Source organism: Podarcis erhardii (genome assembly GCF_964252035.2).
Source record: "Podarcis erhardii genome assembly, chromosome: 17".
Classification (NCBI taxonomy): Eukaryota; Metazoa; Chordata; class Lepidosauria; order Squamata; family Lacertidae; genus Podarcis; species Podarcis erhardii.
This window is the reverse complement of record NC_138515.1, coordinates 35,022,476-35,047,101: the sequence shown is the minus strand read 5'-3', so window position 1 is coordinate 35,047,101 and position 24,626 is coordinate 35,022,476. Positions and strand designations below refer to the sequence as shown.

Here is a 24,626-nt window from a genome sequence, read left to right as displayed (position 1 = left end):
ATTGTAAAATTAAGGAATGTTAGAAAGATGTTGGAATGAAGTTATATGGCTTTAGTAGAAATGTTATAAGGAATTAAGTATAAATAGATTAATAGAGTATTAAAGGAAAAAATAAGGTTAGAATGTGCTAAGATAATTATAGGATAGAAAACAGAGGAAGATGGAAAGGAATTGCTGAAACAATTAACAGAAGTGGAATACAAAAAGGGAGGTGTGAGGAGGTCGCAGAAATAAGTGAATGAAAGCTAAGATACTGAAATTATTTGATGTGTTTTAAATTGTTTTGTTTTGTTAGTTTAATGTGTTAGTGTTATATAGTGTTTTGTATTGTATTGTATTGTATTGTATTGTATTGTATTGTATTGTATTGTATTGTATTGTATTGTATTGTATTGTTCTTCTTTTTTGTAGTGTTTAAATTGTTGGAAAAGTAATAAAGATTATTTATTGAAAAAAATGAAAGACACTTGAACTCAGGACGCAAGGGAGAAACGTGCTAAGAGGAAGGCACGCTTGGCAAATCCACACCGTGATCAACTCCCACCCGGAAACCTATGTTCCCACTGTGGAAGGACATGTGGATCCAGAATTGGCCTCCACAGTCACTTACGGACTCATTGTTAAAACTGTGCTTATGGAAGAAAATCTTACTTGGCTACGAGGGATCGCCAGAGAAGCACAAACACACAACTTGGAATACTGGAAAAGGTGTGATATAAATGAAAGGGGATGCTGAGTAAAGGCATTTGTCTCTCTTTGCTCATGGGCTTTTGTTGGGAAAAAGAAAGGAAAAACAGCTTCTCTTTTGCTTTCAGGTTTTTATTTGTATTACAAATTTAGGCATTTATATCTATAGTGTAGAATGAACAAACGTGTTCAAGAAAATATAAAACAAAGCGCATTCGTCTGGCTGTATTTTGCCAGAGACTTGGTTGCTCAGTTATAAAAAGGGTCACACAAAGATACAACAAAAGTATATACAAAATACTTAACTGCATTACTTAACCCAAATGGCAAATATATACAGAAAAAACTGCCATTCCCAGACCCTCCATACACACTGCCCAGGCTTCACCCCCGGAGGCACACTCCATTGTCTCTTGAAACAGACAGAGAGACGCCAATCAACCAACAAATACTATTTATGCCGGAGCACCTCTACTGAATTTCTGATTGAAATATTTCCTCCTAACTTTCATTAACTTTACGCTGTCCAGAAGAGTGCAATTTTTGCCAACTGCCAGTGCAAATTTGTGCACATTTACTCAAAAGTAAGTCCCACTATGTTCATTGGAACTTATCCAAAGGTGCATAGGATTGCAGCCTAAAATTGTTTTCAGCTAGTGGTTTAGAATCCGTTGGTGGGTTGCACAAATGTCCCCACAATATTGGATTTTTAATTTTTTTTAAAAAAGGAAGAGAGAAAGAATATGATGGTGGGAAGGACAAGCAAAGATTTAGAGTAAGATTATGGCTACTTTTTATGCTAGTTCTATAAAGGCTGAACCTTATGAGGAACAGTTGAAGGAGCTGGGTATGTTTAGCTTGGAAAAGAGGAGACTGAAAGGAGAGATGATAGTCACATGTCACATGGAAGAGGGAACAAGCTTGTTTTCTCCTGCTCTGGAGGGTAGAACTCAAACCAATGGCTTAAAGTTGGAAGAAAGCAGATTCTGACTAAACCTCAGGAAAAACTTTCTGACAGTAAGAGTGGAACAGTCTCCCTTGGGAGGTGGCGGACTCTCCTTCCTTGGAGATTTTTAAGCAGAGGTTGGATGGCCATCTGTCATGGATACTGTAGCTGAGATTCCTGCATTGCAGGGGGTTGGACTAGATGACCCTCGGGGTCCCTTCCAACTCTACGATTCTTTGATTCTAATGTCTTCCTGCCAATTTACACGAGCTAAAATTGTCTGTTAGTGCTCCAAATGACAATTCCCAATGCTCCATACACAAAAGGAACCACAGTTAACCAAGATGTCTGTAGTGTACGCATGCCCTGAAGACCTCGTGGGAGGCAGAAAGAGAGACAGCACAAATATATGAAAATGGATATATACATTTGTTTTTTTTAAAAAAAACCCAACACACATTCAAACTGGTTGGGATTGAAAGAGTCCTGGATCAATCAGAAAAGGCTGGGAGTATTCATTTAAGATACATTCTCACAATCCTATAAAGTAGAACATTTGATTTAAAAAAATATTATTTATACCCCGCCCACCTGGCTGGGTTTCCCCAGCCACTCTGGGCAGCTCCCAAGAGAATATTAAAAACACGATAAAACATCAAACATTAAAAACTTCCCTAAACAGGGCTGCCTTCAGACGTCTTCTAAAAGTCAGGTAGTTGTTTATTTCCTTGACATCTGAAGGGAGGGTGTTCCACAGGGCAGGCGCCACTACCGAGAAGGCCCCCTGCCTGGTTCCATGTAGCTTCACTTCTCGCAGTGAGGCCCTCGGCATTGGACCTCCATGTCCAGGCTGAACGATGGGGATGGAGACGCTCCTTCAGGTCTACTGGGCCGAGGCCATTTAGGGCTTTAAATGTCAGCACCAACACTTTGAACTGTGCTCAGAAACATACTTGATTAAGTCGCTTTTCAGTCTCTACAAAAAAGAATAATAAAGTAGGTGACAAGCAAGTGAAGAGGCCAAAATCTAACTGGGCTTGAACACGCTTCTGCTTGTGCCATGCCTAGAAAGCGTGGGTCCAAGTGGTTTGCCGTTTGCCCCTCTCCTTTCCAAGAAAACCCACTCTTTAAGAGATAGATAAGAACCGCGGAAAACCAGATTGCCATTTGCTCCAATTATTAGCTAAAGAGCAGTTTCCGCTGGGTGAGGGAAGCAGTAGGACAAAAGGAAGAGTGGATAAGCCCTCTGAAAGGAGGGCCTAGACTTGGCAGGGATGGGCAGAAGAACCTGTTTCAGACACATATGTTTATGAATGGAACACAGTGAGCTTACTCCATTGAAAAAAAACGTTTGTGTTGGAGGTAATACAGCTACAAGTTCTGTTTATGGCACAATGGCACATTCAAACACACAATCCACCATGATGTTACAAGTCACCAAGAGGTGATTGTGCTTGGTGTGAGTGAGTACTGATGCAGTACATCTAAGGCAGGTTGGACAGGACCTCCTGAATAGTCTCACTACAGCCACTCATCTCCATTTGGTTGAGGACATAACAAATGCGCTCCACAGTGGCCCCATGGCCTGCTTGCTGCCTCCATTGTCTCAGCATGACATATTGCGCTTCTCGAATGTGCCGATGCTCGGCATAAATCCTCTCTATTGAAATTTCATTCAGCCCCAGGCGCCGCACAAATTCGTTCCACCGGGTCAGCGGTACTTGATCCACCACAGCGTACAAAACTTCAGGACCTAGGGGTAAAAGGAACAAAGGAGATATCAAGTGATGCTGTGAGAGTTATGCTCTCAGTATTTGGTCTGTGTCAGGGTTTCCCAAACTTGGGCCGCCAGCTGTTTTTTTGAACTACAATTCCCATCGTCCCTGATCACTGGTCCTGCTAGCTAAGGATGATGGGAGTTGTAGTCCAAAAACACCCATGTTTAGGAAACCCTAGCGTAGTATAAATTGTCAGTAACAAAAATTATTTCCATTCTCCCTATTATTGAAAAACTGCTCTCTGAGACAGCCATGTTTCCCTAATAGCACATTCATTGTATGACAAACGTGAAATACAATGGTACCTTGGTTCTCAAATGCCTTGGTACTCAAACAGCTTTGGAACCCAAACACTGCAAACCCGGAAGTAAGTGTTCCGGTTTGCAAACCTTTTTCGGAAGCTGAACGTGCTCCGTTTTGAGAGTTACACTTCCTTTTTGAGTGCCACACTTCCATTTTGAGTGTTACGCTGAGGTCTGTCTGTTTTTGCTATTTATTTTGGGGGTTTTTGTTTTTGTGGCTCTTTTTGTTTTGTTTTTGTAACTGCGTGGAACCCAGTTCAGCTACTGATTGATTGACCGTGTGACTGCAATACATTGTTTATTGCTTTCATTTTATGGATCCATGGTCTCGTTAGATAGTAAAATCCATGTTAAATTGCTATCTGAGGAGTTGTTTTTAAAAGTCTGGAATGGATTAATCCATTTTGTATTACTTTCTATGGGAAAGCATGCTTTGGTTTTGGAACAGACTTCTGGAACTGATTAAGTTTGAGAACCAAGGTACCACTGTAGTGAAACATGAGCAATCTGCAATGCCCCATATAACCAGATAGCTGCACTTAAGAAAATAAGGGCTCTGATGGATCAGGCAAGTGTGCTTCTGTTCCTGAATCCTGTTCTCACAGTGGACAACCAGAAGCCCACAAACAAGATCTAAGTACAGCAGCACTTTCGCCACAAGGTTCTCAGCAACTGGCATTCCGCTTTTCTGGATTTCTTTGTAACATTCAAATTCAGGATTTTAGCACCTTCTTGGGTTTTTGATTCAGGCAATAGTCCCCCCCCCTCTCTCTCACACACAAACACACCTTTATAGGAGCAATGCACACATAACTCACATATTCTTCCCCTCCTCCCGCTGCCCACGTTTTATTTCTGAAATTAAGATGCACTCACGATCCGAGATTTGTGTTTCTCCTGCCACTCTTACACAATCTGGGAGGTCAGCTGGTGTGGCTTTCAGTGGCAAAAGATTGTCTGTCTGGTTTTGTTCCAGAAATATGCCTTTTCCTTTCTCTACCACCTAAGGAAGAAGAGAAACGTCAAGTATGCAGTTGGCTGAACTTAGAAAATAAGAAAGCTAGCCATAAACTGCAAACAATCCTGAAGTTTAGAGGAATTTTAGAAACCTTTGCAACAACTTACCTCTGGGGAAGGTTCACTTGTTGGCTGCAGATTTGAAGCTGAAAAAAATCCCAGAATAAATTATTTTACAGCCATCAAAAGAAAAAATTAGCTTTATTGTTATTGTCAAGCTAATAGACAGCTAGATGATTCTTTAGCAAACACAAATGGTGGCAGCTACTAGATCCTGGATGCATTTAACAGCCAGGGTTGTGTTGAAGACCAGAGCTCTGCTTATATTCACTTCACTAAAGGAACTGGAGTACGTATACCTAGGCTACAGAGATATTGGAGGCATTGCAGCCTGTTGGGTCATAAGCCAAACTTTTTGGAATTTTTGAAAGGTCTGGGTAAATGTTGGATCTTCTTGATTTTGCAGGATTTTACCTGGAGCCCCACCAAAAGCACATCAAATTAAAGCTTACTTGGGTAGCCTGCACAGTAAAGATGGCAGATCCTGTGCTTGCCAGCACCACAAGAACACAGAGAACCAGGCAGAGGGCCTTCTCGGTAGTGGTGCCAGCCCTATGGAATGCCCTCCCATCAGATGTCAAGGAAATAAACAACTATCTGACTTTTAGAAGACATCTGAAGGCAGCCCTGTTAGGGGAGTTTTTAATGTTTGATGGTTTATTGTGCTTTTAATTCTGTTGGGAGCCACCCAGAGTAGCTGGTGAAACCCAGCCAGATGGGCGGGGTATAAATAATAAATTATTTTTATTATTACTGATACAAGGCACAGATTCTCATGGATCTTCATAGCTTTTTTTACATAGCACGAAGACCACCAACAAACAGAAGTGGCCTATGATTTGATGATAGTTTTAAAAACATTATGAGGTTCCAAATGTACTTTGGATATAAAAGGATGTCACATAGAGGAGGGAGAAAGGTTGTTTTCTGCTGCTCCAGAGAAGTGGACACGGAGCAATGGATCCAAACTACAAGAAAGAAGATTCCGCCTAAACATTAGGAAGAACTTCCTGACAGTAAGAGCTGTTTGACAGTGGAATTTGCTGCCAAGGAGTGTGGTGGAGTCTCCTTCTTTGGAGGTCTTTAAGCAGAGGCTTGACAACCATATGTCAGGAGTGCTCTGATGGTGTTTCCTGCTTGGCAGGGGGTTGGACTCGATGGCCCTTGTGGTCTCTTCCAACTCTAGGATTCTATGATTCATATCAGGGCTGGAGAGCACTTGATCTGTGATTTGATGGTGATGGAAGTGGGAGGGAAGGGAACCCATGGAAAAATTTTACAATTTCAAGAAGATCTGTTTTACTGGCGACCACTTGCGAATTTTTTCTCTGACACTCCATTCTCTTTCTCTCCCAATTTCTGTGGCACCCTGCATTTCTTCTCTTGTCCCCTCTCAGCCCTCTTACTCTGTTTTCCTCCATTCAGTCTACCAGATTGTTCCCCTTCCCCTCCTACTTTCTAGATACCTGCTCAGTTGTCAATCTGAGCCTTGAGAAGCACTTAGAACTGAATGAGAAAATGGGAAAGAACCTGTCTGTCTGTCTGTCTGTCCGTCTCTCAACTAATTTATCCACTACATGTATTTTTAAAGGAGAAAAAGGTACCCGATCTCATCATCTTATGAAATTATGAAAATTGCATCAATGAGCAGCAGGGGCTGCAGTGGATGACCCTTGCTCCAAAAAGCGTGGTCAAAATTTAAGGGTTCAGGAACTCAGACCAGACCAAATTTCATAATATCATACACTGACTTTACTGAAACAAAACTCTGAGAGAGAGAAACAGCAAATAATTGCAGAGATTAAAAATTGCTCAGAAGGGAAGAAAATAACAAACACTAACTTATCCAGCTAATTAACATAAATGCTCAAACTTAAATCTCAGTAGGAACAAGATGCTGTCAAAAGCCCAAATAGATGCCAGGCTTACTGGCGTGAGCTCCCACCAACCCAGATTTTATGGGAACTTAGACCATGGGTGTTCACCTCTTCCACCCAATTACCTTGTGACACCGGCCTTGAAGCCTTAATGGGAGACAGCTGTATGTAAGCTCACTATTTCTTAAATTCTAACCTATTCCCATAAATCAGTCTTAAAGGGGCGAGATCACCACAGGGGCCTAGAAAGTAGTTCTCAAAGGTGTCACTGTGTCCATGGCGGCCACAGGTTTAAGCTGTGTGCTTATGTGGGAACTGCCTGCTTAAAGCAGAGCTGCTTTGAAAAGCACCTTTGCAAAGGGAAAGTCCTTGGGGTGGGACCCACGCTCCTTAAAGCAGCCCCCCTCTTCTCCTTTAAACACTAGAGCAAGCAGTTGGGCAGCTCTAGGGCACGGTGGAGTCATTCTGCTGACCATTCACTGAAAGAAGGGGAAGAGGCTGCTTCAAAAAGATTTTGCTATAAGACAGTGCACCACCACCCTCGGCCATCCATCTGAGCCTCTGGAGGATCAAGCATGAGCGCTGGGACTCAAAGCATTTGCAAGTTCCCCACATACTCCCCACCCACCTGCTCTCTCCAATATTTGAAGGATAAGGGGAGCAGTTGCCTCACAGAGAGTTTTTAGAAAGGGCTTTAAGGCAGCGTGTCACCCTGCACACGCTGCTCCTGTTTGTGCTTCCAGAGGTTAAAAACAGGAGCATGGGAGCTGCCTTAAAGCCCTTTGCAAGTCTCCCCTTGCTCAGCTTTGAAACCACAGACTTTTCCTAATCTGGATCCTCCAACAGGCAAGTGATATACTCACCATATGGACAGAAAGTGGAGCTGAACCTCTTCTGACAGGATCGTTTGCGAAGTATGTTCACCAACACCAATACACAGACAGTTACGAATAAAATGACTATTACAGTGAGGAGAAGTGCTTGATCTGTAAGGAAAAATAAGCATAATATAGATGATAGGGTCTGGAAGGATAGGAAAACAGGTGCGAAGAGATGGATAGGATAGCTAGAGCACAGAGGCAAATGTGGCGTGGAGATCAATGACTGGAAAGTGAATTCAATGTCAGGTATTAGAGAGCAGGAGTAGGGAACCTTTTTCAGCCTGAAGTCTGCAATCTCTTCTGCATAATAATAATAATAATAATAATAATAATAATAATAATTTATTTATTTATACTCCGCCCATCTGGCTGGGTTTCCCCAGTCACTCTGGGCGGCTTCCAACAAAATATTAATAAAAAAGTGACATCAAACATTGAAAACTTGCCTAAACAGGACTGCCTTTGTCTTCTAAAAGTAAGACAGTTGTTTCTTTCTTTGACATTTGATGGGAGGATGTTCCACAGGGCAGGCATCACTACTGAGAAGACCCTCTGCCTGGTTCCCTGTAACCTTACTTCTGGCAGTGAGGGAACCGCCAGAAGGCCCTCGGAGGTGGACCTCAGTGTCTGGGCTGAATGATGGGGGTGGAGCCGTTCTTTCAGATATACAGGGCTGAGGCCGTTTAGGGCTTTGAAGGTCAGCACCAACACTTTGAGTTGTGCTCGGAAACGTACTGGGAGTCAATGTAGGTCTTTCAGGACTGGTGTTATGTGGTCTCTGCGGCCACTCCCAGTCACCAGTCTAGCTGCCGCATTCTGGATTAATTGCAGTTTCCAGGTCACCTTCAAAGGTAGCCCCACATTGAGCGCATTGCAGTAGTCCAAGCGCAAGCATCTGGGGGGTCACATGCTAACAGTGGATGGCGCCAGAGGCGTAAATGGGTGGAGTAACAAATGTACATTTTACGTTTGTTCTGTCGGTTTCTTTCTAGACACCCCCTCTCTATCCTCCATCCACACAAGTAAATGATGTCAAAGTTCAAGGACATTCTCCAGTCATCAGGCGTGCCCTCTCCTAGGGGCCAAGCCCTTTGGGACCCCCCTCCCCATGTTCAAAGTGGGAGGAAGAGGCACTCCAGTGACTGGCTTCTTCTCCTCCTCCTGAATTGGAGGGGAAGGAATAAGGAAGCAGATCCCACAGGAGGAGGAGGACCAGCTGCATTCAGTTCCACCCCAGCGATGGACATAGCCAGGATTTTTGTTAGAGGGGGCAGGACTTTTGTTAAGCAGGGCAGAAGCGACGTGGTTGGTCAGTTACTTAAGTATTTGTATTGTTTTACTTGATCTAGGGGAGGCAACTGCTACACCCATGAGTCCGGCTCTTCCTGACACCACGCATCACATGACATCACACACACCCCCTTTCTCCCTTGGAAGTTGGTGCCTCTGCCAGCCATGCAAGAACAATTGAGGTGTGAAGCAGAGCTGGTAAAAGTTGTTGCTGTGGATTGTATCAAGGGCTAAAGAGAGAGACCTGGAGTGTTGTCCAAGTATTATTCCAGAACTTACGTGGGTTATTTTCTGGCTTTATCGCTTTATCAAAAAAGTCGCAGTCCATCTTGCATTCTTCTTTCTCATTGCAGCTGAAATAGGAAAAAGTGGGTCTCAGTTGCACAGGAGACAAATACTACTTTACAGTGGTATCTTGGTTCTCAAACGCCTTGGTACTCAAACAACTTGGAACCCAAACACTGCAAACCTGGAAGTAAGTGTTCCGGTTTGTGAACTGTTTTCGGAAGCTGAACGTGCTTCGCTTTGAGTGTTACGCTTCCAATTTGAGTGCCACACTTCTGTTTTGAGTGCTGTGCTTCCGATTTGAGTGTTACACTGAGGTCTGTCTGTTTTTGCTATTTATTTTGCATTTTTGTTTTTGTGGCTCTTTTTTTGTGACTGTGTGGAACCCAGTTCAGCTACCGATTGATTGTGTGGCTGCAGTACATCGTTTATTGCTTTCATTTATGGATCCATGCTTTCGTTAGTAAAATTCATGTTAGTTGGCTGTTTTAGGGGTTGCTTTTAAAAGTCTGGAACAGATTAATCCATTTTGCATTGCTTTCCATGGGAAAGCGCCCCTTGGTTTTGGAACGCTTTGGTTTTGAAACGGGCTTCCAGAATGGATTAAGTTTGAGAACCAAGGTACCACTGTATAGCACTAAAGTTCCTCCTATTTCATTGCCCCCTTGACACTCTGCTTGGAGAACGGAGAGTTCTGGGGAGGTCAGGATCTTGCAGACTATTCTGTGACATTTCAGTTGGTGTAATAAAGGTGTGGCCTTATACAGACTTTGTATTTTTGGGTTTTTTCCTTATGGGCCAGTTTCCTTATGGGTCACTTTCTGTGTGACTGAGAAAATGCAGATAACAAGGTTTCCCCCCACCTGCTGCTGCATGGGTAGCACTTGTTTTCATCTTCTTGGAGGAAGTATCCAGCGCGACACTCACATACTGTGTCACTGAATTTGGTACCTAGAAAGAAAAGGCAAGTGAGAAGTTACAGATAGGCAGCCGTGTTGGTCTGCCATAGTCAAAACAAAATAAAAATTTTTTTCCTTCCAGTAGCACCTTAAAGACCAACTAAGTTAGTTCTTGGTATGAGCTTTCGTGTGCATGCACACTTCTTCAGATACACTCTAAGTGAGAGAAGGAGATATTTTATTTCAGTGATTTGGATCTCACTCAAACACAGTAGCACCTAAGCGGTGTTTATTATCTGGGGACAAGTTAGATATGATGCAGAAGTTCCACCTTCAGGATCACTTGTGGCTTTAAAGGCAATTCAACAACAGCAGTAGGGTGCCAAAATCTGATCAACACTTCCCATATGCAGTGGTTTTCCCATTGATAACTGTGGGGCCAATTTACAGGCGGAGACATAACAGGTTCTCAGACAAAACCTGCGTATTTTTTCCTCTTGGGGAAAACAATAGCTTCAGAGATGGGATTTTAATCAAGAAAACAGCACTAGAGAAGAAGAATCAGAGGACATGAGAAGGAGCCAGCATCTTTTCCCAGCACTATGCTCCTGATCTGAATGAGGGCCAGTGTTGTTGTTACATTAGGAACAAATTGCAGGAGGTCCTGATCACAGATCTCCTGTGTCAACACATTTAACTGTGCCCTCTGCAGGGCGAAAATAGAACGGGTGAATTAACAGAATGGTTCTAAGAGAAAGAATCTGTTCTCCATTTAATTTCACAATTACAGCATTGGCCCGAATATAAGCCACAGCTTCAAAAGGGTGGGGAAGAAAAAAAACAATACCTGATATAAACCACTCCCTTCAAATTAGGACACAGGCTGAAAATCGCTGCTGTTAGTAGAATTCTAACTCCGAGCCAATTTAAGCCTTTGATTAAAGCCTGCAAAAGTTACCGTACAGTTGCTAAAATCGCAAATAACAATTCAGTTGCTATAATCCCACAGTCACTCACACCCATAAATGGCAAATGAACAGTCTTGAGCTTGCAAATTGGCAATAAAGCATTGTTTTTGTTCCGTTTTACCGTATGTTTGTTTCAGGAGCGATCTCGTAAAAGCCAGTTATTGTAATGTCACGAATTTAAGCTGCACTTTAACTTTTCATGGTCGGAATTTTGGGGAAAAGGACGGCTTATATTTGGGCCAATACGGTAAACGCAGCAGGGGAGCTCAAAATTCTAGGCCAGGGGTAGACAAAGTTGTGCTCTCCGTGTGTGGCATTAAGGGCATATTCTGTAAGTTTCTAGGTGTTTTTGTTTTTTTGTACCAAGCTAGGAGTAGGTACATCCTGCAGTCAGAATAAGTGCAGAAGGATAATTAGATGTGCTTGCAGGTGTATGCTGAGGTTAAGAACAAGGACAAAGCATGTTTGAGAGAACATTCTCTGCTTAAGAAGCATCTTCAGAAAGTTAACAGGTTAAATTTTAAGGACTGTATGCAGAGCACTATATAAATGCATCACCATCACCAGTATTCAAATTTAATACTGCTTTAAGGGTGCTGGTCTTAAGGACGTATCACGTTAAAAGAAATACAGTGGTGCCCCGCAAGACGAATACCTCGCAAGACGGAAAACCCGCTGGACAAAAGGGTTTTCTGTTTTGGAGGTGCTTCGCAAAACGAATTCGCAAGACGAAAATGTCTTGCGAGTTCCTGCAGGTTTTTTCCCCTCCCCCCCCCCTTTTTCTAAGCCGATAAGCCGCTAAAAGCCGTTAATCCGTCAATGGGCTTGCTTCGCATGACGAAAAAACCGCTAGACGAAGAGACTCGCGGAACGGATTAATTTCGTCTTGCGAGGCACCAATGTATATAAAACTGGAGAAGAGAGGGAGGGGTAACAATAAGGAAAACCAATATTATAGGACATGGAGAGTTGAAGGAATTCAAGTTTGCCAGCACACACAGCTTGCACCAAAGACAGGTGCACAGCTTTGCTGTCGGGGCGCAAGTCTCTGTTCCTAGTAGGAATGAATTTATTCATCAAGTCATTTTTTTAAGACATTGATTCTGTCCCACTGAACTCACAAGCCAGCTTGATTCTTCCATTGAGACAAGCACTGCAATTCTTGCACATGAATTCATCACTGTGACTACTTTGATATTGATCTCTGCCGCAACCGCAAACTGTGTCGTGCTCACTGGTACATTTGGATATCTCTATTTGTCCAAAGGCTAAGCAGAAAGAGAGGAAGTGTTGGTTAATTCTATGTGGGCCATTAATGCTCAAGAAACAAGTAAACTAAAGTCAATACACATATTCAACATTCCCAATGCAGGGGCCTTTCACTGCCACTTTTTTATTTTTATTATTTAAATTTTTATTGAATTCTTATGCAGATACAAACGAAACAAAGTACACAAACATTTCAACTGAATACAAAAAATAAAAAATAAAGAAAACAGAGCAAATGCAAAAAGTAAGAACATAAGTATAAAACAAGGTAAGTATAATAGACATCCCAGAATGTCATTTCTCTACCAAGATGCTGACCCTTCTGGGGTCGATCTCTTTTTATTATACAGTACTTTGGGGTTTTTGATTTCCATCAACCTCACGGTGGTTCATTTCCTATAACTAAAACAATTTCTCTGTATTTCAACATATTCCTCATCTTGGTATAAGGAGACATTTTCCCACTTACAGGTTTATTCTAAACACAACCAAATCTTGGTTGTTAAATCCTTGACTCGATAGGTAGGTATTTAGGCATTCCCTTTCTTTCCGGACTATTTTATTTGACTTGTTCCTTAAGGCTTCAGTCAACTTAGCGAGTTGCAAGTATACTTGCTCAGCTTTTGTAGCCATTCTTCTCTAGCTGGTATATGGTCACCCTTCCAGTGTTTGGCTATTAATACCCTGGCTGCCGTCACTGCATAGAAAAATAATTTTAATCTTTCTTTTGGAATAATGTCAGTTAGAATCCCAAGAAGGAATGATTCCGTTTTTTGGTGAAATGTAATTTTTAGTAATTTTTTCATTTCCTCGCTGATGCTTACCCCTATCCAACACAGAGACATGAACCCACACAGAGAAACGACTTACTTGGACGGCAGCGTCGGCATCCGCGACACTGCTCAGAGCTATTATCTTCATCAATGAAGGAACCCTCAGAGCATACTGAGCACTTGGTTGCCTTCTCAGAGTCTGAACAGTGTTGTGCAACGAAAGTTCCTGCAAAAGAATTATCCAAGAGGAAGCAGGAAAAAGTCATTCAGTGAGAAAAGGAATGCAAGGTTGAGCGTAGAATGAAAGTTTCAGTAGCTCAATGGTACAACAGCATGTGATTTATATACAAAATGCCCCAGGTTCAACCCAGCCCTACTTTTTATCACTCCCCAACCCACTCCTACGGGGTGGCTTAGGCTGCTGTCTAAAACCACTGCTTGGAGTTGCAGCTTGCATTTTAACCAACATTACACCCCAAGAGGTGAAGCTGAGGCTCCAAGGCTTCGGCCACCTCATGAGAAGAGAAGACTCCCTGGAAAAGTCCCTGATGTTGGGAAAGATGGAGGGCACAAGGAGAAGGGGACGACAGAGGACGAGATGGTGAGACAGTGTTCTCGAAGCAGCCAGCATGAGTTTGACCAAACTGCGGGAGGCAGTGGAAGACAGGAGTGCCTGGCGTGCTCTGGTCCAGGAGGTCATGAAGAGTCGGACACGACTAAATGACTAAACAACAACAACACCACACTCCAAGAGAGTCTTGCTTCTCCCACAGCTGTAGCCTGGGATTCAAACTCAGAAGTATGTCCCACTGACTTCAGTAGGAATACAGTCTTAATTTTTGGCGTGCCACCTCCAATCTCTGCAGCGGTGCGAGATTGCAGGGAGTTCCAGGCATGCTTTACCCAGGGAAATGCTTTGGAAATGAGGTACAGCACAGACTGGGATGTCCTTATGATACAAAGGTAAAGGACCCCTGGAAGGTTAAGTCTAATCAAAGGTGACTTTCCAGGTCATGTGGTCAGCATGACCAAACCGCTTCTGGTGCAAGGAACACCATGACGTAAGCCAGAGCGCACAGGAATGCCATTTACCCTCCCTCCACAGTGGTACCTATTTATCTACTTGCACTGGCGTGCTTTTGAACTGCTACGTTGGCAGGAGTTGGGACAGAGGAACGGGAACTCACTCCGTCACGGGGATTCAAACCGCCGACCTTCCGATGGGCAAGCCGAGGAGGCTCAGTGGTTTAGACCACAGTGCCACCCGCACCACATATATACCAGTAGAGCTTGCAATAGAGGGGCTCCCAGCATTACACTCCAAGAGAATCTTGAATCTCCCTGCAGCCTGGGATTTAAACTGACACCAGCCATGGCTCTGCCTGTCTGCAGCTTGCAGACTTTTTTCAGACGGGAATCTCTTATCCCTAAATAACATCACCACAACTGCAATCCTAAACTCTAGTCTGCTTGGACTCTGCTAAGTATCTCAGAGCTGAGGGAGAGCCCCCTCTCATGATAACATCTTTATCAACGACTTGGATGATGGACTCAAGGGCAACCTGATCAAATTTGCAGATGACACCAAACTGGGAGGGGTGGCTAACACCCCAGAGGACAGGATCACACTTCAAAATGACCTTGACAGATTAGAGAACTGGGCCAAAACAAACAAGATGAATTTCAATAGGGAGAAATGTAAAGTATTGCACTTGGGCAAAAAAAATGAGAGGCACAAATACAAGATGGGTGACACCTGGCTTGAGAGCAGTACATGTGAAAAGGATCTAGGAGTCTTGGTTGACCACAAACTTGACATGAGCCAACAGTGTGACACGGCAGCTAAAAAAGCCAATGCAATTCTGGGCTGCATCAATAGGAGTATAGCATCTAGATCAAGGGAAGTAATAGTGCCACTGTATTCTGCTCTGGTCAGACCTCACCTGGAGTACTGTGTCCAGTTCTGGGCACCACAGTTCAAGAAGGACACTGACAAACTGGAACGGGTCCAGAGGAGGGCAACCAAAATGGTCAAAGGCCTGGAAACGATGCCTTATGAGGAACGGCTAAGGGAGCTGGGCATGTTTAGCCTGGAGAAGAGGAGGTTAAGGGGTGATATGATAGCCATGTTCAAATATATAAAAGGATGTCACATAGAGGAGGGAGAAAGGTTGTTTTCTGCTGCTCCAGAGAAGCGGACACGGAGCAATGGATCCAAACTACAAGAAAAAAGATTCCACCTAAACATTAGGAGGAACTTCCTGACAGTGAGAGCTGTTCGACAGTGGAATTTGCTGCCAAGGAGTGTGGTGGAGTCTCCTTCTTTGGAGGTCTTTAAGCAGAGGCTTGACAACCATATGTCAGGAGTGCTCTGATGGTGTTTCCTGCTTGGCAGGGGGTTGGACTCGAAGGCCCTTGTGGTCTCTTCCAACTCTATGATTCTATGATTCATTTTCAGTCCCCTCTTTCTGCCGTTTCTAATGGCCCATTACCTTCCCTTTGCCTTTGGTTAAGGACTGATCTCCCAGGCCATTTCCTGAATGCAGAAAGCTGGTTGGCCTGCATTTTAACACTTGGCTAAATCCTGTGTCCGGCAGCCTTTTTAACACTCCAAAAATTGATTAAATTCTAACACCTATCAGACCCAGGAATTGTGGGGAATCTGGCATCCACAAACCCTGGCAACCACAACTCTTAAGAACCTTCTTCTAACAGCAAGAGCCGTTAGACAGTGGAACGGACTCCCTTGGGATAGACTCTCCATCCTTGGAGGTTTTCAAGCAGAGATTGGATGTCCATCCGTCATGGAGGCTTTAGCTGAGATTCCTGCATTGCAGAGGGTTGGACTACAGGGGTCAGCAAATTTTTCCAGCAGGGGGCCGGTCCACTGTCCCTCAGGGCTTGGCAGCGGGTTGGACTCGATGGCCCTTGTGGTCTCTTCCAACTCTATGATTCTAGGGCTTGTGGGGGGGTGGACTATATTTATGGGGGGGGACTAATTCCTATGCCCCATAAATAACCCAGAGATGCATTTTAAATAAAAGGGACACATTCTACTCATGTAAAAACACACTGAGTTCTGGACCGTCCGCAGGCTGAATTTAGAAGACGATTGGGCCTTAGTTTGCCTACTCATGGACTAGATGACCCTTGGCTCCCATCCAGCTCTACAGTTCTATGATTCTACAATTCTTTTTGGATTTAAATTGATGCTAAGGATCCCTGCCCCTTCTGCTCTGAGAGAGGATAAGAAAGAAAGCTACCATTTTCTTCCTACCCTTATGCAGAAAGGAAGGAAATGAATAATTTCCACTGTCTCTCCCCCTGCAGCTTTTCTGTTCCCAAAACAATTCCATCCTCCCCCACAGCCCGGAAGCCAAAGCAGTCCATTGTACAGCTTCATTCCAGCATTACTTCTCGTTCTGTCCTCTCTCTGCCACAGCCTTCACAGTTAGTTACCGAGTATTCATAATACTTTCTCAATGAAACTAAATTTTGGAAAATCTCTGATTTCATGTCTGTTGTTTCTAGAACACCTTGCAAAGTTGCTTTACTGTCTTGACGGAAGTTACTCATACTGCGCTCTGCAATTTGGAAAACATTCTATTTTCTAGCCAGCTGTACAACAGTTTGCCCTCCAGAAGAATAAACTGAGGGGCACGAGGAGAAACTGTTCCCCTAGCAGATTTGAGCTCAATCACTCACGGTTGTCTGTGTTCTGAAAACATATACAATGAACACAGGGAAGTTGTTTGCAGGTGTGAAAAGAGGTATGTGTGCCAGGCAGGTGTGGTAAAAGGACAGCTAGCCATTTGTATTGAAATATTTGAATAAATCATGCAAATTAGTAATGTATTCACCCGTTCGCTGAGCGGCTAAAGGAGGAAGAACTGCAACTAATGTCCAAGTATCAGTTCCTCCTTTACTCCTGCATCAGTCTGAGGTCTAAAAGTTATTGGAGCAAGCTTTGGTTACTGATATCAAAATATAGCCAACAGTTGCTGAGTAGGATGGATTTAAGGGAATGCTACGGTGGGGTAAGCACCACCACCACCTTTTACCTCGGTAAGAGCATAGGTCGGACATTTCCTTAGTCTAAATTTCAAATAGCCAGGGACTCCCCCAACCCTGGCCCCATCAGCAATCCACATGCCCAACGGAAAGCACAAACCAAGACTAATTGTATGTGGAATCTCAGCTTTATCTAGTTTTTAGGTTAGATTTATCTAGTTTTCTGGTGAGATAGGATAAAAGGGCACAACTGTTGCCAAAAAAAGGCTGTCTTCCTTCTGTCTCCCCTAGCAGTTCCCAACCAGCTGCAAGAACTCACTCGTTACAAGTGCATACCATACTTTGATATACTCCAGTGAAGCTATTGCTTTTCACTGCTATGCAATTATATTTGAGTTGAAGTGGGGGGAAATAAAAAAGTGCATTTTTCAAAAACGGGATTCTTGACTGAATCAGGGGTACACAAAAATAGGAAATCACAACTCATCGTTATTACTCTGTTTTACACTCTGTCATACCTTTGTGGCATCTAAGGCAGCAGTGGGTTTTATTTGGGTGAAGATAGTGTCCTATTTCGCACTCCACCTCCCTCTTTTGTCTACTGCTGGAGTGCAGGAAGGCATCCTTGTCCACAACTGCTGCAGGGATAGGTTTCGTAACAGGGTTCAGGGTTACCCGCAATGATCCCCCACTTTCTGTCCGAATGAGGTTCAAGTTGACCTGCAAAGAAAAAGAATAAATAAGCAAACTGCTTTTCATTTTTAAAAAAGGCTCAACTTCAGCCTTCACGAAATACCGTACTTTTCTGTGTATAAGACGAGGGGGGTTTTTTTAACTAAAAAATAAGGTAAAAAAATTGGGGTCGTCTTATACACAGATAGTGCATAGCAGGGATGTGTGATTGGCAGCTGCTGCAGGCCAGAGATTGTCTGCAGCTATTGGGTGTGTTATTGGTGACTGCAGCAAGGGCTGGTGTGGATTGGCTGCTGATGCATCAATTGGGCGGGTGATTGGCGTCTTCTGCTGACGAAGGGACAGAAGATAAGCAGCTATTGCGAGTGGCAGCGCAGGTGAGCGATTTTTGCCAGTCCCCCCCCCAAAAAAAGCTCAACAACTCTGGGCAATCTCCCCCCATTTTCTTAATATGGACTCCCCAAAAATAGGGGGCGTCTTATACATGGGTGCGAGTTATACACAGAAAAATACGGTATTATTTAACATATTGCAGTGCTGTAGCTATTGGGGGAGCAAATGGTTTTTTTGCCACAAGTGAAGCCCCTAGAGGGGCACCACTGAGGCCCCCAGCCTCTGTGTGTGTGTGCAAATGTGCATGCGGTGTGTGTGCCAAACTGAGTCTTTGACCCGGGGTGAAATAAAACCTAGTTTCACCTCTGCATAATGGATTGTAAAGTACAATATCTCTCTCAGGTGATTAGGAAAACATTATTCAGATTGGTAATGGCTGTTCCATGTGACATGTGCAACCTCAACTAAACATTAGAGCAAGGGCGAGCAATATAACGCAGATTGGTCACAATGCTAATTGTTGCTTGGATTCTGAATCCAAGGAACAGAAACATAAGGATTCTTCTGTAGTTAGTAACATTGCCAACAATTAGCACTTTGAGCTGTCCCATTTATATACTATTTTTTAATACACCCTGAATACAGACATTTGCTGATCAGTCCGTGAACAAAATATAGATGCATCAGGGTGGATAAAAATCAATGTTTTTTTAAAAGAATATGTTTTGTTTGTATTATATTATTGATGTGTTTGCTGCCAGGGCTCCTATGGGAGGGAAGAAGAAGAAGAAGAAGAAGAAGAAGAAGAAGAAGAAGAAGAAGAAGAAGACCTGAGAAGCTGCAAGAAGTATGCCAGCTCCCTCCTACCCAGCTCTGATTGGGAAGTAGATCAGATTGAGAAATCAAGTGCTTTGTGTGCTTCAGAAAGCGGTCTCTAAAAAAGCAGACAGAGGAACCTTTTATCTCACAACCTTAGTGAGATAACACAACCACAGTGTTAAGATCAGAGATACAGCTTGCCTGTTCTTTAACACTAAAAGGCAGTCATTCCACCCACCCCCCAATAGGGATAAATACTACAAAGAATGATCTGCATGGAGGTTACTTAGGGGGTCCCTACCCTCATTTAATAGTTCTGAGCAAACCCCAACTAATTTGATGCCAGCAGCACATGATATTCGTTTTCCAGGCAGACAGCAGGTCCATTTACCTCCCAGATTCCCTCAATGTGTAAATGACCACTATGAGATGTTGTTACTACTGCCAATGAGCAGTCAAGATGTAGGGAGCAGCTGGGTGTGAGACGGGAACTATGCAGTGGTACCTCGGGTTCAGAACTTAATTCATTCTGGAGGTCTGTTCTTAACCTGAAACTGTTCTTCACCTGAAGCACCACTTTAGCTAATGGGGCCTCCTGCTGCAGCTGCACCACCGCTGCACGATTTCTGTTCTCATCCTGAAGCAAAGTTCTTAACCTGAAGCACTATTTCTGGGTTAGCAGAGTCTGTAACCTGAAACGTATGTAACCTGAAGCATCTGTAACCCGAGGTACCACTGTATTCTGGCTATTCTCTGTGTTGTAAGAAACAGGGTCTGAAAAGCAATACCACTTAGCACTATGCTGTCTATTGTCATTGTTATGACTACTGCTATTTTTACTATTGTTGTTATTTATTAATGCATACTATCCTTCCTCCGAAGATCACAGGGCAGTTCACAACATTAAAATTGCAAAATGAAAAAACAAAATACATAATAAAAGAAAAACCAAAATGAACCAATAACCTCCCTTCCACAAACTCATTTAAAAGGATACACATATTGTTAATCAGCCAAAGGCCTCGTTGAAGAGAAACGTTTTCACCTGGCGCCTAAAGCTACGTAACAAAAGCACCAGGTGAGCCTCCCTGGAGAGAGCATGCCACAAACAGGGAGCCACCACAGAAAAGGCCTGTTCTCACTTTGTCACCCTCTGGACCTCTCGTGGAGGTGGCACACAAAGAAACTAACCACAGCAATGCAAATTCTGAAGTGACTGTAAGGCTTCTCAAACACTTAGTTTCCCTAATTTTAACCCTATTTTGTAGACTGCATTGAGTGTTCTCATGCAACCATAATGTCAGGTTTCGCTTAGTGCTGGGTTTAAAAACAAAACAAAACAAGAATGTCCTCAAACAGCAGTAGATAAGTGAAAATTCCAGGAGGTATACAAAGGCTATTATGTGAGACACTTGGAAATGCTCTCAGGGCTCTGTAGCAGTAGACCCCATGTGAATTATTGACCTGATCCTGACATAACCTACACTGCCTGGGCCTGGAACATGTTTTCCTATGACTATTCTGTAATTCTGGAAATCGTATCCTGACCTTTTTATATCCAGGAATTGATCAGTTCTTAAACTTCTGTCTGCTGTTGAATCAATGGAGTTCACTTCCTAATCAGAGTTACATGTCATGCCTCAACATGAGTTTGGTTCTGAAGTATTGGTATTAGATTATTTTATCACTATTTTACTTCGGCCGGAAATAAAGAGCTTTCCATTACCGAGTTCCAAAGCAATAGATCCTGGCCTTGTGTCAAAAATATTTCATTTACTACATTTCTAAACCAGCTGTGCTATCAAGTTCTCTCCGCAAAGAATATAGCAGATGCTGGTGCCAGCCCTGAGTTGTCATAATTGGGTTCTGAAGAAGGAGAAAAGTGCAAAGTTAGGGGAAGGAAAGAAACAGCATGCCTAGCAGCCAGTGTTAGAAACTGAGATATGAAAGCTAGGAGCTAAATGGCACCTTAAGCCTAGGTTACGGGCGCAACAACAGAATCTCTGGGTGTGCTTTTTTATAACAAGAATACAAAGCTGGAAATGAACGAACTGCAACTAAAATATTATGTTCATTTTTCACATGGTTTAGTCCAGTGGTTCCCAATCTTGGGGGGGGGGGATGCCCCACCTAAGAATCTCTAAAACCCTGATGCCCTCCCCCGTGACATATACCGGTAATTCTTATTACACTCATACCTTGGAAGTCAAACGGAATCCTTTCCCGAAGTCTGTTCGACTTCCAAAACGTTCGGAAACCAAAATGCAGCTTCTGATTGGCTGCAGGAGCTTCCAATCGGAAGCCATGGAAGCTGCACCGGACATTCGGCTTCTGAAAATCATTCAAAAACCGGAACGCTCACTTCCGGGAGCCGATTTGGTATGACCGTATTCAAAATGCGACCTCTTATTCACGTGAAGGAAGCCTAAAAGGCCATTAACTTGGTCTAACTCAATTAAAAGACGCCTGCTTTTGGGAGAAAAGCGATGGCAAACCTAGACAGCATCTTAAAAAGCAGAGACATCACCTTGCCGACAAAGGTCCGTATAGTTAAAGCCATGGTTTTCCCAGTAGTGATGTATGGAAGTGAGAGCTGGACCATCAAGAAGGCTGATCGCCGAAGAATGGATGCTTTTGAACTATGGTGCTGGAGGAGACTCTTGAGAGTCCCATGGACTGCAAGGAGATCAAACGTATCCATTCTGAAGGAAATCAGCCCTGAGTGCTCACTGGAAGGACAGATCCTGAAGCTGGGGCTCCAAGACTTTGGCCACCTCATGAGAAGAGAAGACTCCCTGGAAAAGACCCTGATGTTGGGAAAGATGGAGGGCACAAGGAGAAGGGGATGACAGAGGATGAGATGGTGGAACAGTGTTCTCGAAGTGACCAGCATGAGGGAGGCAGTGGAAGACAGGAGGGCCTGGCGTGCTCTGGTCCATGGAGAGTCGGACATGACTAAACAACAACAGCAACAACAACTCATTCTCGAATTGCCTCCCTTAAAAATCAAATTGCCCCCCTGTGGGGCATCTGACCCATGCTGGGAACCCTGGGCTTAGTCCTTCCCCTGCCCACCCTGTTAATACAGTGGTACCTCGGGTTACAGACGCTTCAGGTTACAGAATCCGCTAACCCAGAAATAGTGCTTCAGGTTAAGAACTTTGCTTCAGGGTGAAAACAGAAATTGGGCTCCGGTGGCGTGGCAGCAGCAGGAGGCCCCATTAGCTAAAGTGGTGCTTCAGGTTAAGAACAGTTTCAGGTTAAGAACGGACCTCTGGAATGAATTAAGTATGTAACCCGAGGTACCACTGTATTCTCAAGAGGGTCTCTTCTCTGGTCTTCAGAGAGTAGCTGGAAGTGGGGAGGCAGAAAAAGCTCCTCCTTTCCTTCCACTCTGCAGTTTTAATCCGAATTCCTGCGCCCAGAGCTTGGAAACCGGGCGTTTGAATGAGACTCCCTGTCGCAAAATGCGCCTGGAACAAGAGGAGTTTCGAAGGCTGCCAGGAGCCGCTCACTAAGCAATTCCGTGGGGCTACCTTGGAAGGTGACCTGGAAACTACAACTAATCCAGAACCCGGCATCTAGACTGGTGACTGGGGGCGGCCGCCGAGACCATATAACACCGGTCTTGAAAGACCTACGTTGGTTCCCAGTATGTTTCCAAGCACAATTCAAAGTGTTGGTGTTGACCTTTAAAGCCCTAAACGGTCTTGGTCCAGTAGACCTGAAGGAGTGTCTCCACCCCCATCGTTCAGCCCGGACACTGAGGTCCAGCTCCGGGGGCCTTCTGGCGGTTCCCTCATTGCAAGAAGTGAGGCTACAGGGAACCAGACTAGAGGGCCTTCTCGGTGGTGGCCCCCGCCCTGTGGAACGACCTCCCATCAGATGTCAAAGAGAAAAATAACTACAGTGGTATCTTGAGTTACACACGCTTCAGGTTACATACGCTTCAGGTTACAGACTCCCCTAACCCAGAAATATTAGCTCAGGTTCAGAACTTTGCTTCAGGATGAGAACAGAAATCGTGCTCTGGTGGCACGGCAGCAGCAGGAGGCCCCATTAGCTAAAGTGGTGCTTCAGGTTAAGAACAGTTTCAGGTTAAGTACGGACCTCCGGAATGAATTAAGTACTTAACCCGAGGGACTACTGTACAACAACAACCACCACTGTACCAAACTTTTAGAAGCCATCTGAAGGCAGCCCTGTTTAGGGAAGTTTTCCATGTTTAACAGGTTCTTGTATTTTAGTGTTCTGTTGGAAGCGGCCCAGAGTGGCTGGGGAAGCCCAGCCAGATGGGCAGGGTATAGATGATAAATTATTATTATAATTCCCTGTGGGGCAAAGCAAGGAAGCAAAACCAAACAAAGCTCCTCCATGCCCTAGATGGAGAGAGAGGCCGCACCCTGCCAATGGGGCCGAGGGCGGAAGAGGTTTTTCGGGAAGCAAAGAGACTCCTGAACCTTTTTCCAGAGGAAAAGCGGCGGAGGGAGTCCGAAAACTCCCCTTTCGAGGAGGAAGATGAGGCGGCGGCGGCTGCCTTCGCCTCAGGGACCCAACTGCCCATGACTTCTTCGCTGCCAGGCTTCCTCGCCCAGGAATTCAGCGCACAGGCGGCGGCCTTCCGGTCACACGAAAAACATGGACTTTTTCTGACCCACTTCTCTCCCCCGCCCCGAGTTCCTGACTTACCACGGCCACTAAGACTGGGAAGAGCCCCAGCGGGGCCATGGCGCTGGGCCCAGCTCAGAGCATCTGCGGCGGACAAGGCCCCGCTCCGTCTCCTCAGACCAGGCCTCTCGAGAGCGAGAGCGAAACCCGCTCGCCTGGCAATCCCAGTTCCCTAAAGCGCAGGAAGGCCGGAGCCGGGGAGGGAAAGGGAGGAGACTTCCCTTCCCACCCCCGGGCCGCCGCGCTCAGCCTTGCCCGGCTCCCTCAGTCACCCCAGAGAGGCGCTGGCGAAGCCGTAAAAAGGGCCAGGAAAGACGGAGAGGACCAAGTTTCCCTCCCCGGCTCCAGTTTTCCTTCCCTCACAAAAGGCTGGGCAATGGCGCTGAGGAGAAATCCAGTCATGAGAAAACGCAGGGATACGCAAAGCCCTCAACATTTTGTGAAGCTAGGTTTGGCCTCACGGAGGGCCTCAGTATTTCAATAGGAGTAGGGAAAGGAGAGGACCCCCAAACTTTTTCAAGTAAAAAAGCACTGGATAAATCCATCAGCTCACCTTTCCTTTTTTCAAAAATCATTTTTATTCGATTTTTACAGATATAAATTTATAACAAAACCAAATACGCAGTGCTTTTTGCTGTATACTCCTAAACATTTTGTGAATCTAGGTTTGGCCTCACGGAGGGGCAGTATTTCAATATGAGTAGGAAAAGGACAGGACCCCCAAACATTTTTAACAGGAAAAAAAGCACTGGATAAATCCATCAGCTCTCCTTTCCTTTTTTAAAAATCATTTTTATTCGATTTAACATATAAATTTATAACAAAACCAAATATGCAGTGCTTTTTTCTGGGGGGACACAGGGGAACGCATGCCCCTCAACATTTTGTGAATCTAAGTTTGGCCTCATTGAGAGGCAGTATTTCAATATGAGTAGGAAAAGGAGAGTGCCCCTAAACAATTTTAAAGAAAAAAGCACTGCAAATACATATCCATATATAGAGTTTTCCTTGGATCTCGAGACTCCCCCCCCCATCCCCTCCATGAGTCCTATTGTCAATGTTTCCAACTG

At 44.3% G+C, this 24,626-nt stretch overlaps 1 protein-coding gene across 1 annotated transcript; it reads right to left on the bottom strand.

Annotated features, from left to right (window-relative positions):
• Positions 1-798: 798 nt before the first annotated feature.
• On the bottom strand, positions 799-23,723 carry LOC309332288 (tumor necrosis factor receptor superfamily member 1A-like). Its single transcript, XM_081845381.1, has 10 exons — positions 23,578-23,723; positions 17,562-17,763; positions 13,130-13,258; positions 12,112-12,258; positions 9,993-10,074; positions 9,118-9,194; positions 7,531-7,653; positions 4,839-4,876; positions 4,590-4,716; positions 799-3,386 (listed from the first exon to the last, which is right to left on the bottom strand). Exons 1-10 carry the CDS (start codon positions 23,614-23,616, stop codon positions 3,118-3,120), a joined length of 1,233 nt encoding a protein of 410 aa, XP_081701507.1. The 5' UTR covers positions 23,617-23,723; the 3' UTR covers positions 799-3,117.
• Between the last annotated feature and the right edge of the window lie 903 nt (positions 23,724-24,626).